Below are 18388 nucleotides of genomic sequence, written 5' to 3' on the forward strand. Positions count from 1 at the left end.
AGTGCCATGGCATGTACAACTGCAAGGACTAGAAGTTGATAGTGCATGGGAGGCAGTTAAGAAGTGTTTGCATGAAACAATGGCTGACTGTATAGCTAGAGTCCGAACAATAAATCAAGTAGGGGTTAAATGGATGAATAACACCATTAAGCTTGAGCTGCAAAAAAAGAAACAACTATGGAGGGAATTTAAGGAGAGAGGTGACCGGCAGGCACATGAACGGTATAAAGCGCAGGCCAGAAGGATAACGAGTGTGGTAAGAAAAGCAAAAAAGGATTACAAAAGAACATTGGCCATGCAGGCTAAAGAGAATCCTAAACAGTTTTTTTGATATGTTGCAAGTAAAAGGAAAAATGTATATGGCAGAATGATTTTAAAGAATGCCGATGGTGGGGAGGTAACTGAATCAGTTGATATAGTTGAGTTACTGAGTGAGCACTTTGCAAGAATATATCATCCAGGTGGTGACATTGTAGATTATACGGGAATTGTGGTGAATGAAGTGGAGGTGAGTAGTCTATTGCATAACCTCAATGTCAATACATCTGTGGGATTGGATGGTATACCAGCTTGTGTCATACAAAAAGCGGCTAAAGAATTGTCAGTACCCTTGACCATTTTATTTGAGTCTCGGTTTGGGTTAGTCCCGAGGGGGTGGAAAGAAGGGAAAATAGTTCCGATTCATAAAGGTTCCAAGACTGCTGTTGTAAATTACTGACCGGAATCATTGTCAAGGTCTTAGAGAAATTAGTCAAGGAAAGAATACAGGATTGGATAGATGAAAATGGGATATTGTATGGGAGACAACATGGTTTTGTGAAGGGTAGATCATGCCTCAGTAACTTGCTCACGTTTTATAACACAATGACGTAATGGGTTTACAGTGATTCTACTGGACCTTGCCAAGGCATTTGACAGGATACCACATGGAACCCTAATCAGTAAACTGGAGCAGATGGGGATGGATATAGGGTTGGTGAGATGGATAGGAGGGTGGTTGATGGAGAGATACCAGAGAGTGGTTTATTCAGGAGTGGAGTCAAAAAGACGTCTTGTGACTAGTGGAGTGCCGCAGGGCTCTGTTCTTGGACCACTGCTTTTCAATTTGTTCATCAATGATATTGAAAAGGATTTGAGAGGAAGTGTTCACTTGTTTGCTGATGATGCAAAGTTGGGTAGAGCAATTGTGATTGCAGAGGATGTCAAAATTTTACAGGATGATTTGGATAGTTTGTAGGACTTGGCTAGGAAAAATGGATGTCAATTTAATGTGGCAAAGTGTAAGGTTATGCACTTTAGGGTGAAAAGAATAGCAGCAGTATATCACATTGGTGGAACCGTTCTCCAGGAGATTGAGGCCAGGGATTTGGGAGTGTTGGTGGATAGGGAATTGAAGTTTAGGGGGCACGTTGCAAAAGTGGCTAAATCAGCTCATCAAATCACTTGGCTTCTGAAAAATACTTTAACATGCAGAGACAAACAAGTTGATAAGCCTTGATAAGACCCCATCTGGACTACTGTGCCCAGTTATGGCACCAGGGTTTCTTCGTGATGGGGAGGAAGTAGGATCCAGAAACAAGTGACCAAGATGATAGCAGGTCTGTGGAATGAACCTTATGAAAACAGGTTGAAGATTTGTGGGTTACAGAAATTGGACGATAGGCGGAAGAGGGGTGATATGATTGAGACATTCAAATTACTGAAGGGTTTCTATAAGATTAATCCAGAAGATATTTTTGAAAATAGGACTGGTGGTGCAAGGACTAGGGGCCATGCATGGAAGCTGGGCAAGAATGTGGTTGACAAGGGTGTTAGAGCTAGGTTTTTTACTTGGAGAGTGGTGAATGAGTGGAATAAGCTGCCAGAATCTGTTGTGGGTGCTACAACCTTGAATGAGTTCAAGGCAAGGTATGATAGATACTGTGTGAATGTCGAATAGTTGTTCTTGACATGTTAGGGCCTCCCTCGATGAGTCTGTCGAGTCCTTGGAGTTGCCCGGAATAATAATAATAATAATAATTATTATTATTTATAGTTGCTTTATTCAACACAGATGAACCAATAGGACCAACTAAGTCTCTAATTCAGTAACTGCAGAAATTCATAAACAGTAACAAGTAGGAAGTGGTTGGCATTTTCTTAATGACTTTTGATGGCAAGGATGAAATTTTTAAAAACTTTAATAATCTTCCTAACTGGTTGTTTAGTTATGTTTAATAACTTTGTTATTAAACTGTATTTAAAATTCATAACTCTATTTTCAAAATACTTGTTTTTTGTTTTTATTAACTGGATTTAATACTTCAAATTTGGCAGGTTGTGTCCAGTTGAATAACTTGGTTGGATAATTGTAAAGCAGACTGAATATTGGCACTAATTATTGTTGTAATAAGAGTAGTCCATTATTCAACTACCAGTACTTGGCTTAAGTCATTACTATGACTCCTAATAATAGACTGCCCGACATAAAAAAATTATATACAGATAAATGAAAACATTCAAGAAACAATAATTATGTAAGATATATAACAATTATTTCTTAAAATAATAAACATATAAAAGCATGCACAGCATGTATTACAATATACAGTGCAAGCAGTATTCAGTTTTATAAATTTTGACTTAGTTTATAGGTTATAATTTGGGGTTTAGTTAAATTTTTAATTTGAAAAGCACTAATACAAAAGGCAGGTTTTAATCACTGACATTAATAATTTAGGGATCTTTCTTCAAAATAATATTGATCACCTTTAGATAGCAAACATATGAACTGCATGGCATTCAGCACCAAATTACTGCAGGTATACAGGGTTCTACAGGTCTGTTGAAGAGAACAAAGAAATTCAAAACAGCCATACAATCTGTGAAACTCAGAAAAAACATCACAATAAAAAACAAAATATGGTCCTTCAGAATCTATTCTTTTAAGTAGTGTATATTACAGAGCAACTTAGAACAAGAGTGGCTAAATTCTGTATGATATTGCTATCAGAAATTTTTAGTGATACAGAAGAGCAGACAAAGCCTGCTTCATAGTATCACTAAAAACACTATGCTGTTGGCTATTTTCCCAAATGGAACTAATGCATCAAGCAAGTATTTAACCATATAAGCACAGGTTTATAGACTCAACCTTCCTTAGAAGCATACCAAGATAACAACTAGTCTGTCTAGTTGGTCATCTACCAACTAGACAGACAGACTGTGGTAGATGAACTCCATCGTCCAGTGAAATACCACCACTTGCTTACTAGAAACCTGAATAAGAGAAATAAAGGTATGTGATACCTTTCATGGACATGATTAACAAAATAATGGACTAGGGAGCCAGTGCTTCCTCCATTTGAATATAAAAATTAACCTTAATATGCAACAGATCCAAAAAAGAGACTTCATCATTCTTCCCAAAAGTATGAGAATGTTTAAGACACTAAATACACTGCAGTGCATACTCTCACATTAACATAAAATTTAAACATCCATTCAGAAAGTGAAGAAGCACTACAAAAAGAATCCTCAATTGTTTTTATTCATGGACTACATAAGAAAACAATTATAACAATACAGTCTAGATCCCTTGGTGTCCAAAAATGAATGAAATGTCACTATTATATTTCAGCACAATCATTTCATAGAAAGATTTTTAAAAGCCAGCCATCAAACTATCTCCCATTGCACTCACTTCAGTTCTAGTGAAAATACTGGAGAAAGTCATTGCGAGACAACCCCTTCACTATTTGGAAGTCCTACTGTAGTTAGTGACCACCAACATGAATTCCATCACTTAACCCACAGAAGATCCTCCTTGCCAACACCACCCATTTATTGACACAACCTGCCAGACAGGAAAGTGGATTATAATTTTCCTGTCTGGTAACTTACTACATGTCACAGTGTGTCATATCAAGACATATAGCGCATGCACTGCAGGAACCTTTGGTCACGATGTTATTCATGACCAAAGAGTTGCTTGTGTTCAATTTGTTATATTTAATAAAACCTGGATTTGTACTGGATATGAAAGTTTATGCAACTGGTGAGAATGGTTTTCTGAATACAAGGGATGTTTAAAAAGTAGTAAGACTGAACATATAGTGAAGTAACTGCATCAATAAATCAACAGTTGTGTTCCACTGAGTGTTTGCAATTTTCTTAGTTGTTTTGCAAAATCTAATTTTGAATGATGGTGGTTTCAAGATATTCAAATGAAAAACATCTTGTTCATTTGAATCATTACAGGTTTTTTTTAAGTTATTTAGCTACTAACATCCACCTTCTTTAGAGCGGAATTAGTTCATCACTGCACACACAAGCAATGGCAATCTGACATTAGCAGATAATTTAAAATTGTAACAGGCCTAGATGTGGAATCCTAATTTTCGATGCCCACTACTGTTTTTTTTTTTTTATTTCTATTTCCAGTAGAAACCACTATTTTGCTTATTTAAGTCTCTGAATTGACTTGAGAAAACCACTACGTTTGGTTGCTATGGTAGGAATCTGAGAAAATGTCAATAAAATTAGTCACCCCCCCCATGGAAAATAAACTTACTCTTACTTCTGACTGAAACCCAGATTGCAGCTACATCTACTACTGTCTGCCTCCAATGTAAACTACACACTTCATGATTCCTTTCACAACAAGAATGGAACTATGCCTTTGTGAGATCTGACAGGCTGCCAGAGAATGGCTAATTTAAAATCCCCCTGCTTTTCACGTTCTCTGCCTCAAGGTGTCCTTGCCCCATTTAGTAACATTCCTTTGTTGCATTTACTGGTTTCTAAACACCGATAACCACTCAGACGTCTTCACATTTCTTTCTATGAAACTCAACCACCTGCAATCCAACTATCCGAATAGTGAGATCATTTTCCTATGCGATCTCAATGTTAACAATCCCAACACCCTTCTTTCAACCACTCCCAACCTCAACATCATCTGGCACTACAATGGTATCAACCAGAATTTCTACTTCTTTCCCTGGTCTGACTATTGCTTCTGCTCACCCCCCCCTCATTCAACCCAAAACCCTTGTTCACTTTAAAAACCATTGTTTAACAGGAAGTGTGTTGAAGCAATTAAAGAAAAAAATTCAGCTTATCACAGGTCACTTGCAACAAGAACATCAGCTTCATACTCTGCCTATACCAAAGCATGCAACACATGCAAAAGTCATCAGCAGATCCAAAAATGATTTTATGAAGGCAAGCAGCAGAAAACTTGCCTCCTGTCCAAATGGAAGTCATGCCTTCTGGTTCCTTGCTAAAGCCATTAGATGCAAGTTGAAAGTTTTTTTCACTTGGTTATATTAAAAATTAAAGTAACAAAGAAATTATATTCTTGGTTTCATCCTTTATCGAAATGTAAGCAAACAAAGTTCCACACATTGGAACTTTGTTTGCTTACACTTGGATAAAGCCATACCGACCATACCATCAATCTACCGACCAACTGTTATCACTTCTGTCCTCTCCAAAATAATGGAGAAAGTCATCAATAATCAACTTCTCCACTACTTAGAGGCCCACCAGTATGGATTCCGTCATTCAAGATCTACAGTTGACCTTGGCTTATATCTCACACCATTGGACATATGTCATGGAAAGGTTCAGAGAAACTTGAGCTATTGCTCTTGACTTTACCAGAGCTTTCGACCATGTCTGGCATCAAGGCCTGTTTATGAAATTGCCATCCTTTCACACTCTTTAACTGGTTAGCCAGCTTTCTCTGGTTGTTCTCTGCAAGTCATGGTAGATGGTTCCCTTCTCAGCCTTTCTCATGAAGTATTCCCAAACTATAATCTGCAACTCTTCAAAAAAAAAAAAAAAAAACTATCTCAGTCCTCATCTCCACCTACACAGCACTGATGTGCTTGTAGGTTTTTAAACTTTTCTTGCATATGGGATCAATATAAAAAAAGAAAACACACACAGATACAAAATTAGCACTGATGCGATAATTAGACATGATCCAGAATTGCAACAGGAAGAAGTGCCTGGAAATGCAAAAATTTTCCTTAACTGAAAGGTGGAGGAGATGTTTAGGAAAATCAAAATCACTTAGTTTGGAAAAGTGATTCTGATATTATTTTTGGACTACCAAACTACAATTCTTCAGAATTTATTTCCAAAGAAAATTGGTGAATGTCATGCAAAAATACACCATGCAAAGACAACACTCTAGTTAATAGTTTACACTTTTAACCTTTTGATCAATTTCATTAAATGAAAATCTTTTCTAAAATTTTTTATAACATCTTAAAAACGTAATTTATTCTAGAAGATACAAACCAAAATTCCCCATCATGCTGGCATTTTTGGATAATGTTTAATAGTAATCTTAGGTATATACAAGCATAATACTAAACAAGACAACTTTACCACAAAATAACAATAATAGCAAAATATTAAAAGAACAAGAAGCTGTTTAAATTATATAATTTAATATTCTAATAAGCAAAGTTTGACAGTCTTCAAGTAACAGTCATAATATTCATACAAAACTGGCATAAAAAAATTAATTTGATTTTCCAGCCTATTTTTGAAGGCCAAAGAAGTTGCTCTGAAAGATTTCTGAACCAAGCCACCAATAATGGATATGTAGTTTAGTAAATAACACTATCAAAATAATACGAATTTGTTCAAAATGAGTTCATTTGATATGGCCAATATATGCTAGTCTGTGAAAAGTCTTGACTTAATATTCCACTTTTGGATATATTGTATCTCAATTTATATATTTATTTTAAACTTGTCTAGTAACAAAAATTGCTAAAATGAGCTGTACTTTTATCCCCTGCCATTAAAAAATGGTAGTTTATTTCAAAATCCAGAGTAGCTAGCCAAGTGCATTTTCTAAACACATACAAAAGGCAGAAAAATAAACCTGATAAAGTAAATACAACTGCAGTTTATTAATAATACAATGATTATTTTTTATGTTATCTGAAATGAGGAAAATCAAGTGAATTACATCGAAAACAGGTATGGTCTTTTTTAGCATTCATTTTCCAATTGGCTCAGGCACAGAAATGAAGCAAAACCAAAAATGTTTGGTGTGTGAAGGGGTGTCACCTGAAAAGGACACCTGCCTAAGTCTGAGGATACCTCAGAAACTGAATAACATGAGTATATATTTCTCTGAGTTGCAGTGGTAGATGAATTTCATTGCCTGGCATGAGGACTACTGTCCCACTTACAGTAGTCCTCATGGAGGCTAGAAGTGGTTTTAAGTCCCATGTGTGTTAACAAAAATTCCAGAACAAGAAATCCTTAGCTCACCCAGTACTAGTGCACTATAAGTTAATTAACCTTTCATGGATGGAAGTAACATAAAAAAAAATATGTGACTTAAAATTTATGTCACATAAAAAGAAGTCACATAGAAATTCCAGAACAAGAAATCCTTAGCTCACCCAGTACTAGTGCACTATAAGTTTATTAACCTTTCATGGGTGGAAGTCACAAAAAAATTCCACTGATTCGATAAGTTGTAGAGCTTAACCACAGATTTTTTCCTCTTTATGTATATAAAGAGGAAAAAACTCTCCAAACTTTCATGAATGTTATTCCTGAAAGTTTGAAAACCTATGGCATATCAATATCACAGGTGAGGTAAGAATTAGATAATCTGGGAACACTATGCCAGCCCTAGACAGAGTCCAGTAACACATCTACTCTAAGTGGCAACAGTTAAAGATAATCAACACAGTTGATTTTTTTTATAAGTTTTTAACAAAATATGCTCAAACATATAGCAATAGTTTAACAGTTCTCATAATGAAATAATAAAAAAATATGAAAGCCATATACTAACCTGATTCGATCAACAACTTGCTGAACATGATGTTCATTAAAGGCAATTATGACAAAAAGTTGTTGCAAATGCATCTTAATCACAGCTTTTCCTAACAAAGTGGCACCAAAGAATGTCCAAAATGGAACTAAGAAGTGACCACATGTTATGCCTGCCAGATCAAATAGTGGATTTGGGATCTAAAACAAACAAATTAAATGAAAGGGTCACACTTATTTTAATGCAGTTTCATTTGATTATGAAAAAGGTATCATAATGTAAGTCTAAAATATATTTTTTGCACTATGTTAAATAGCTCTTTTACCTTCTCCAAAGACACTGGGCTGGCCATAGTAGTTACCTCAGATTATTTATATAATTCTTGAACAATCTACAGAGAGAGAGGATAGAGCTACCCCTTCACAATAACATGTCCATATTATGATGTGTAATATATTAACTCTGTTCATGCAGCAGGTCATTCTCAATTTGCAAGAATGACATTTTAAGTACAATTTAACATGGTATATATGATGATGCTAAAAAACATTTGATTCTCACGTTCATTTAGAAAACAGCATATGTGAGTAATGGATGGGATTTAGGTTACTGTTGAATCAATCAAAATGAGTTTAGTTATTGTCTTTGTTACTGGGATCTAAATTGAGGTTCCCTTCTACAACAATTGTCATTATCAGTGAAATATATCCATTTGCTGGTAGACATGACTGGTTCATGCTTAATGAGCCCATCTCTCATTCCAGTAGGATGGTTTGTGATTGTTTGGAAATGCCCTATTCTGAATGATGGACTGCTCCTAAAGGATCAATGTATAGCCACAGGAGTTCCAAATCTTAATTCAGTGAATAACGTTTTTCATTCTGTCATATCTGAAATGCAATGTGTATTGTCTATTACATCCAAAAGAATTTGTGGCTGGATAATGTACCACAGTGGCACATTTGTACAGTTCTAAATGTTGACATCTCTTGACAAGTTAAATACATAAAGCACATGTTATTTTGAACTTTTACTATGGTGTTTGGTGTTTATACTAAAATTTGTTGAAAATGACTCTGTTGCTTTACCTGATATAGTACTGTTTCAGCACTGAAAAAAAAAAAAAAAAAAAAAAAAAAAAGTAATTTATTTTTTACTTGTTCATGAACAGCTGACATGGTGTTTTAGTTTTTATGAAGTGCAATTACTTATCTGAAGTGAGGTTCTATAAGTGGCTTCAGTAACAGAACCATATTAAAAATATGTTTCTGTTAGCAGAAAAGTACTCAACATTATGGATATTTAAGTAAAACAAGATGAGACTTCAAGGGGTACTCAAAATGTAAGAGGCAATCAAATCAAATCAGAAACCTGACAAATAAATGAATTTGAATTTTATTATGCAAAGCTGAATTAAAAGCATTCAATTAAGTTCTGTTTATCCTAGTGCATCAGAATATCAGGAATATTCTGATAGTTACACTTTCTAGATACAATTGTCACACGTTTTCCTTCTGGCAGTTTTTCCTTCACTGTTTATTGGAAACCGACATATATTGGTCAATATATACACACAAACTCCTACCACCACACAACACAAAAACTAGGGGTCATTAACACACTAAAAAAACAGGGCTTTGAAGATTTGCTCCAATGAACAAGCACTCAAAGAGGAATTAAAAGTTATCAGCAATACCTTCCTAAAAAATGGTTATAGCCAAAATACTATCAACAAAATTCTGTATACAAGACCTCACACTTAAAAACAAAAATAAACTAGACTAAAATAACACTGTAACCATTCCATACATTAAACGGATATCAGATAAAATAAACAGAATACTATAGAAATACAACATTACAGCCACCTTTAAACCTCCTGCAAAATTAAAGAACTTACTTAACTCATCCAAGGATCCACTCTCTCTGCTGGTCCACCCTGAAGTATACCATATTCATTGCACCTGTAATTTGCCCTATATAGGGGAAACAGGATGCATAATTCCGATCAGAAAAAAGGAACATAAACGACACATTAAATATAATAACTACGGTCAAGCTGGTCTTTCTGATCATACCCTGAACACTTTACATAGAATTAACTGGAAAAGCACCTGTTGTTTACATCACACCAAAACATGGTATGAACTTAAATTTAAGGAGGCCTGTTAGAATCTTATCAACCACCCTAATCTTAACAATAATAATGGTCTAAAAATCCCCAGAATATGGAAGGCACATATTCTACCCACTTAACCTTTCTTCCTAAGAGTTAATTATAAATAGGACCACAGGTAATCCAGGATCCTAAATCTAATATAACAATTGTCACGTTAAATTAGGACATACTTTTTACTGCAACAAAACTATCTATATGAAAGAATGTTTCTCTGATGTTGTCTTAAATAGAACATAGCTTTGATATAGTTAATTTATTTTATTGTATTTAATTATTGTAATTTTATTTTATTTTTGCTAGAGGTCAGGCCAGTAGAATAACCATTGATCAAATCATTGTCTCTTCAGCATACTGTGTGAAATGTAATTTAGCTTGTCTCTGTATATACATGTGTATACTCCAGATGATGACCTTAATATGAAGGTCGAAACGACAGGAAATTAAAATAATTATTTATACACTGTTGTAGAGTCCATAATTTGTGTAAAATGAATGCTGATCTCTGTTGTAATGCTAAAGGAAAGGAAATATTCTGATAGCCATTATCCACAGGTATATATAATTTCTTTGTTTTCATCTGGAGCATTTACTCAAATGAAATTTAGGTAAACCACTACCTTCAAAATATAAAAAATATCAGCAGTGTCAAAAACTAGAAACCTTTAATTCCACACACACACACACACACACACACACACTGGACATCCCCATGGACAAGATGATTTGTGTTTGTAACTGGTATAAATTGGAGAAACATGATGCGCCAAGGGAACTGACAGTTTGAAAGAGGTGTTGTGATAGAATGAAAGGCCTATGTGTTCAACAAATTGTTAATAAATTAGGCCATCCAAGGTCAATAATCTGTGATACCATACTGAGATGCAAGTGCAGAGAGTCAATTGCAAGAGCTATGAAGGATATGTAAAAACTGACATTCGTGAGACAACTCAGTGAATGCAGAGTTCTGCATATCAACTGGAACATAAATCTGTATAAAAACATTCAGAACCGAGGCTCACAACATGGATTTCCATGGTAGGACTGCAATGTGCAAGTCCCACATTACCTGAACCAATAAGCAGAATCATCTTCAGTGGTGCAAAGAGTGCATCTTCATTTCTGCAAAACTGCGTTATGCAGAAATGAAGCTTTCAGAAGTGAACCGAAGACTTAAATATACAAATATAAATATAAAAATTATTGGAGGAAAAAAGAAAGCTTGAAAACAAGAATCTATACATTAGAGACCAGTGGCAAAATTTGAAGAAAACACTCATTCCACCAGGAAGGAAAGTGATAAAGGTTTTTCACAAGAATAGAAAATATGGAACTTCTTGGTCTGCTCACGATATAGAGGAAGTCCCAAAAAAGAAGAAATAACTGAATGTTCCTGGAAAGTAAATTAATGGGTGCCTTGATAGAATAAAATATATAAGAAAGCTAAACTGTGCTGTATGTAAAAGTAGCTAAATAAAAGTCATGGGAAGACTTTAGTAAAAATATTGAAGAGAAATATAACAAAGATGGCAACATGTTCTGGAGGCCATAGGAAAAAAAATTTAAAAGTGAAGGAAAGAGTACCGTAAAAGGAATCAGAGAACATAAAGGTGACATTAAAACCAAAGACAATGATATTCTGGATGTCTGAAGTAGCTGCTTCAAATGATTGTTAAACAAGATAAATACTGACAAAACAGTGACAGAAAATATTCATGAAGAATGCATCAGAGAGAGCACCAATCAATAGTTAAGATGGAAAATGTGTGTTTTAAAAATACTTATTTTTGAGCATATATGCTCAAATATGGAAACATAAAAATATTGTTTTTTTTAAACAAATATTTTCAACAATTTTAATAATTTCAGATGGCCTAAGTCAGAAGGTCAAACTGCAAATGGCTGAAGCAGGGTTCTTATTAAACCAGTTTTATTTCTAATTTTAACCAGCTAAAATAAGAAATAAAACTAAATGTAATAATTACTGAAAAACTCTCTCTCTAGCATGTGTGCTCCAGGGTAAGACTTATGGAGGCATAGTGGAGAAGAGGTAAAGAAAAACTGTAGAGCAATATACAGCTTACACTTATAGTTCTGGTATCTGACAATAACTTAAGGAAATCCTGGAAGAGTTTAATGTAAAATAAGCTGAAAGATAAAGGTGCAAACTAGGCAGAATCATTAAAAATGAATATATTAAAAAAGACCTTGACATGAAAAAATGTCCCAGAAGAAGACCAAGATCAATATGAAATGATACAGTAAACAAGAAGACTGAAATATAAAATATGACAACATTGGAGGCCTGACAAATAAGAGATTTTAATTTGAGGGGAAAGAAAATCAATCAAAGAAATCATTGACTGATTCAGTCAGAGACACATGTGGTGAGGTTGTCTGTAAGGATAGAAAAATCAGAACTCCCTGGTGGATAAAGGAAGTTAGAGAGGCAGTCAAGGGAAAGAAGAAAGCATATCAAGAGTTCCTGTCAAGTAATTCAGCATGTGCTCTTAGAGAATACAGAGAAAAATGTAAGAAAGCAAAGCACTGTGTAAACTAGCTAAACAAAAGTCATGGGAAGAATTTGGTGTCAAAATATTCTGGAGGCTATTGAAAGCTTAGAAATGGAGGCATTGTCAGCACAGGGTAGAAAACACCCAATAATGTAGTCAGGAACACATATCCATACTCGAAGTAGAAAAAGTAATCAAAAACCTGAAACGTGGAGAGGCAGCTGGAGTAGATGAAATTTGACCAGAAACGCTCAAATATTATTATTTTATGTGCCACCGCCAGGGAGTCCAAAGACTCATTGAGGGAGGACACTTACTCAACAACTCTGTCCCCGCCACTCAATCCACCAACTACAACAAATCGCAATGCAATCTACTGCCCACTACCAACATTAGTATTTTCAAAGACAATCACAAACATCCATGCCCACAGCAGGATTTGAACCTGCAGCCTTTTGGTTGGAGAGCAGATACACTAACCACTTGGCCAACCTGGCCAGGTGGTTAGGTATATGGGGGGGTATGAAAGTTTTACAGTGGCTGCATTGCATAATTCAGAAAGCCTGGTTAGACGGTTGAATTGCAGACAATTGGAGCAGAGCTTTCATAGTACCCATCTCTATAAAAACAGAAAAAAAAACTGAATGTGAGAATTAGAGGTATTTCCCTACTGAATGCGCCTGGTATTCGTGAGAAACAGCTAAAAACAATTGTGGAAGGGAAGCTTGGTGAAGAACAAGCTGGATTCAGGCCAAATAGAGGCTGTTAAAGATCAGATTTTCATTTTAAATAAATAGGTGAGAAATCTTGGGAATATAAAGGATTTGTATTTAAGTTTTGTTGATCTAGAAAAGACATATGACAAGTTGCCAAGAGGAAAGCTCTTCAGAACACTACAATCATATGGTATAAATGTAAAATTATATCAAGCAATACAGTCTTTTTTTAAGTCAGCAGTTAAATTTAAAATGTTACAGGAAGATGCTTTGATGTTAAATCAGGTGTGTGACAAAGATGCACATTATCTCCCCTGTTTATCTATCATTATATGGATCACATTATAAAGGAAAGCAGTATTAAATCTGATATCAAAATTGGCAATGTTAATCTCAGCTTTATTATATGCAGATGTTATACTTCTGAATAAATCTAGCACAAATCTTCAAGATTCCCTCACTAAATTGAATCACTGTTGTAATAAATTTGATGTGAAAATCAGCAATAAAAAGACAAAGACAACGAAAATAGGTAGAAACATTGCCTCAACTGTATCCTGAGTATTGAACCTATAGAATAAGTAAAACATTTCAGCTATTTAGGCACAATTTTTAGTGAAGTTGGTAAATTAAATATGGAAATGGAAGAATAAATTATATTGAATAAATTTATATGGAATAAGAAATCAGTCAAAACACTAAATTGTCTATATAGAAGACAATGTTCAAAACAATTCTAACTTATGGATCCAAGAGCTGGGTTAGAAATAACACTTGATCGAAGACTGGAGACCTCTGAGAGTTCTGAGAAAGATTAGTGGAGTCAACAGATGACAGTATCACATTAAAACTGAGGATATTAGGAAAGAACTTGCCATTGTTAGCAGAGCTAATTTGAGGTGGTATGCTCACTTAAATAGAATGGGAGAGGAAAGATTAACAAAACAAGTGTTCTTTGCCAGGTTGGCAGGACAAAGACCCAGAGGAAGATGATCAAGTTGTAGATGGATTGATACAGTAAAAAGTGCCTTAAAAGACAGAAATATAAGATCAGATAAAGTTGGAGCCCTGAGAGATAACAGATTAATTTGGAGGAAAATTGTTGACTGGAAGTTAGTAATGGTGTAACTTTTTCATGTAGTACTATCATAATTATCCTTTACACCCCTTGAGGATACATATTAGGAATCTGATGAACTTCAACATGAATCAGATGGCAGTATCACATTAAAACTGAGGATATTAGGAAAGAACTTGCCATTGTTAGCATTCAGGAATATGTTAGCAGAGCTAATTTGAGGCGGTATGCTCACTTAAATAGAATGGGAAAGAAAAGATTAACCAAACAAGTGTTCTTTGCCAGGTTGGCAAGACAAATAAAAATTTGTTGAGATTCACCAAATCTGAACAAATAAACCAAAAATCTCAGCGACCACTATCTTAAGTTCTTCAGCAAGATTCCATCACTACACCCATAGAGGATGCCAATTAGGACTGTAGGATCCTGTCTTTCTTGTGCAACCTGGGTTTGCCTTCCTGTTAGCATACTTAGTTATATTTCTTTGTGCCCATGAAGATGCCTTGGACACAAAAGTGAAATATGGACAGGATAATTTATTAGGCACATATATTTAGTTAGTAATTATTATCTCTAGTGTGTTTTCTCCACTAAATGTCAACATATATGAAAGTCCCAGCTCTAGATATTCAAAAACATATCATGCATAATAAGATTTCAACCTACAGATACAGAATTATATCAGCATTTCCATTTCTCTGCAATATGTCACCTACTATGATACTGCTACATCATTAAGTTTACATTAGTATTAATCTCATAAACAATTTCCCTCCAAACTAATCTATTACTTGTTAGCATTCCAATACTGTCATGTCTAAATTTCATTCTTCTAAAGCACTTCTGAATGATTCAATCCACCTAGACCTTGGCATCAAACACCTGTTTTACTAACCTTTCCCCACTCATTCTATTTAAGTGGCCATCTCACCTTATATTAGCTCTGCCCAAACATTCTTGAATGCTAACAATGTCAAGTTCCTTTCTAATATCTTCAATTTTTAATATGATTCTGCCAGTGATGCCATTTGTTTACTTCCCAAGTTTTTCTCAGACCAAATACTTTATTTCTAACCCAACTCTCAGATACATAACTTAAAACTCATTTGAACACTGTCTTGTATACTGCTTTGGCATTCTGGCTAATTTCTCTCTTATTCCATATAAATTTATTCAATAGCTCCACACCATGCTAGCTTTGCTTATTATTCTGTTGTCTATTTTGTAAAATTTAATTTGCCATCTTCACTAAAAACTGTGCCTAAATAGCTGAAATATTTTACTTGTTCCATAGGCTCTCTGTTGAGAATGCAGCTGAAGTTTTTCTATGGTATGGCCTATTTTCATAGTTTGTCTTTTTATTGTTGAATTTCATACAAGTGATGAAAAATTTGTTAAATTTTCAGGATTATCCAGAAAGCCCTAGAGAGCAAAGAGTTAAGTTAATCTCCAATTCTAATATTAGGTTTAATGCCACTTTTTTTTCATAACGTGATCCATACAGATAATGAATAGGAGTAGAAATAACGTGCATCCTTGTCTTACTCCTGATTTCACATCAAACCATCTTATTGTGTTTACTTCATTTCTAACTGCTGACTTGCAATTTAAATATAGAACTATCTATTGCTCTGTATAATATTCTATTTACACTATATAATTGTAGTGTTTTGAAAAACTTTCCTGTGGGCCTTAAATTAAATTTTCCAAGAAATTATATTCTTGTTTTATTCTTTATCCAAGTATAAGGAAACAAAGTTCGCATGTGAAGTATTTTCATTACTAGGCTCCTTGTATACAGAGGCTAGTGACTTCACATTAATTGCCTTAGTAGCCCATAATGAAAAGTGCACATTCTTTTGGGTGTGTATAATGCTATGAATTATGGGAAGGGCCACTATCCAGAGTGGTTTTGACTTTCATTGAGGTCTCATCAATGGAAGCCTGACCGAGAAGAGATATCAAGCTTGAAGTAATGTAGAAGTCATATATTTGACATACACCAGTAGTGTAAAGGTGTAACACATTATTAAAATATTCTGGATTAGAGCCAGATGATGAACGTTTTTTCTTTTTATCAAAAATTTGATGATGATTCTTTTAAGTACTCTTTCCTCCATTTCTAAGTTTTTTCAATAATCTCCAGAACATTTGGCCACCTTCCCGATATTTATTTTCTCTATTCTTACCAGTCCTCACATGACTTTTTGTTTAGTTACTTTTATACATAGCTTAGCTCTAGCATTTTTCTCTATATTCTTTTAGGACATATGCTGATTTATTTGCTAGGAATTTCAGTATGATTTGTTCTTGTCCAGTAATGCTTCTTTAACATCTTGAGTTCACCATTGTATTCTTATTTTTCTATCCTTGCAGACAACTTTACTTTCTGAACAAAAATTAATGTTTTCTTTAGAGCTTGCCACTGAGCCTCCAAGGTTTGGTTATTGTTCTCAAAATATTTCATTTTTCCTTCAATAATATTTGTAGTGATAAGTGTACAGTTTACCTGTAAAAGCTGCTGAACTTTAATTATTTTTAAAACTTTCTTACATACTATTCTTTTCAATGCGATATCCATTTTTTATCTTACTTAGGCACTAAGTGATGGTCACTTCCAATTTCAAATCCTCTGTAAACTCTTGTATCTGGAACTAGTAATTATGTAATTATTACTTAAACAAAATATCTCTGATTTCTTGTGAAATTCGTAATAAAAGTTTTTATTTCTTTAACATTCTAGTCCAGTTATGGAGGAATCTTAAATTAAAAAATCCCAACTGAGTGATAAAGGAAGTGGTCGAAGGTTTTGAGATGCACAGACTGTGAAGTATGGTGTTGACAGAAATGGCAAATCACTGTGCCATGTAAGAGTAGTAAGAAGAATGTGGAATGTAAAGGCATTTTGAAACAAATCATCAGTGGCTTTTGGAAAAAAAGTGAGGAAGAAAGGAAGGAATATGTTTCTCAGCATCTACACCACTGTAAAGATTGTCAATCAAATAACTTCCTTAAATTCTTAAGAGGTTCTATGAATTTAACATCAGCAAGTTTCAGCATTGTTCACTCTATCGCTCAGCATGAAAGGCCCTAAGTGAAGGAGAATTTATTAACTACCTAACCGGCCATTATGGATCAAATACGCATTCTTATACGCTTTGTATCCATCATATATTTCAATGTAATATCAATGGTATTACAATTTTAATATGCACTTCGTATTCATGATAACCTTGACGTCTATAGATGTCTTGGCAAGTAGCATGGTTAAAGAAACTTCTCAAATGTGCAACTTTTTTTGTTTCAAGATATGCAAAATAAAGATGGTATTATTAAGAGTATTACTGATTTACCAGTCAGCAGAAATACCTTTAAAGACAGAGTGATGACAATGATCTCCGACGTATAATATAAATTAAAAGGAGACTTAAATCATTGTAAATATTTTTCAATTTCTCTTTACAAAACTACTGATGTCACCTCATCGGCTCAATTGGCCATCATTCCTAGATTTTCCAATTTCAGACAATGAGAGAAGAGTTGGTAAAGCTAGAAATTGTCAATAAGTGCATGAGGGAACGAAATATGCAACATTGTTCTAAAAATGCTCTGTGAACCTACGCATTGATATATCTAAAGTTGTGTCTGTGATGACAGATGGGGAATCCAATATGGTAGGGGGGGGGCAAGATTTGTGAAATGTTTAAGGAAGCTATTGGACAGAGTTGTGTTGTTTCATTGCATTATCCACCAGGAGGTGTTGTGCCAAGGAAGGATTCACAGAACTACATGATGTAATGACAGTTGTAACAAAAATAGTGAATTTAGTAGCTGTTCAATCCCTTCACAAGTGAGAATTTTCTGCACTATTGCAGAAAATTCTCACTTGTGAAGTGAGAATTCAACTTACAGCAGTCCACTTAAGTTGAATCAACTTACAGTGGACTGCTGTAACTTAAAGTTATGGGGTTTTGGCAAAAGTACTAACGTTGTGTTTGGATTCATAAAAGCCTTTGAAACTAAACTTCAAATTTCAAACGAGATGTGGGGACTAAAACTTATAAGTATTTTCCTCAACTCAAACATTTCGAGGAGATCAGCTTGGATGTA

General features: G+C 34.5%; 1 protein-coding gene across 2 annotated transcripts in view; it reads right to left on the reverse strand.

Annotated features, from left to right (window-relative positions):
• Positions 1 to 18388, reverse strand: part of LOC150093578 (vacuole membrane protein 1-like) — a 229721-nt gene that overhangs the window by 50262 nt on the left and 161071 nt on the right. For both annotated transcript variants that reach the window (XM_090413135.1, XM_090413134.1), the window contains one exon: positions 7817 to 7995. In XM_090413135.1, the coding sequence (XP_090269261.1) occupies positions 7817 to 7995 (179 nt within the window). The remainder of the gene's footprint in view (positions 1 to 7816; positions 7996 to 18388) is intronic.

Source organism: Typopeltis vanoorti, chromosome 23 (assembly GCF_054136105.1).
Source record: "Typopeltis vanoorti isolate ZY-2024b chromosome 23, IOZ_Tvanoo_1.0, whole genome shotgun sequence".
Lineage (NCBI taxonomy): Eukaryota > Metazoa > Arthropoda > Arachnida > Uropygi > Thelyphonidae > Typopeltis > Typopeltis vanoorti.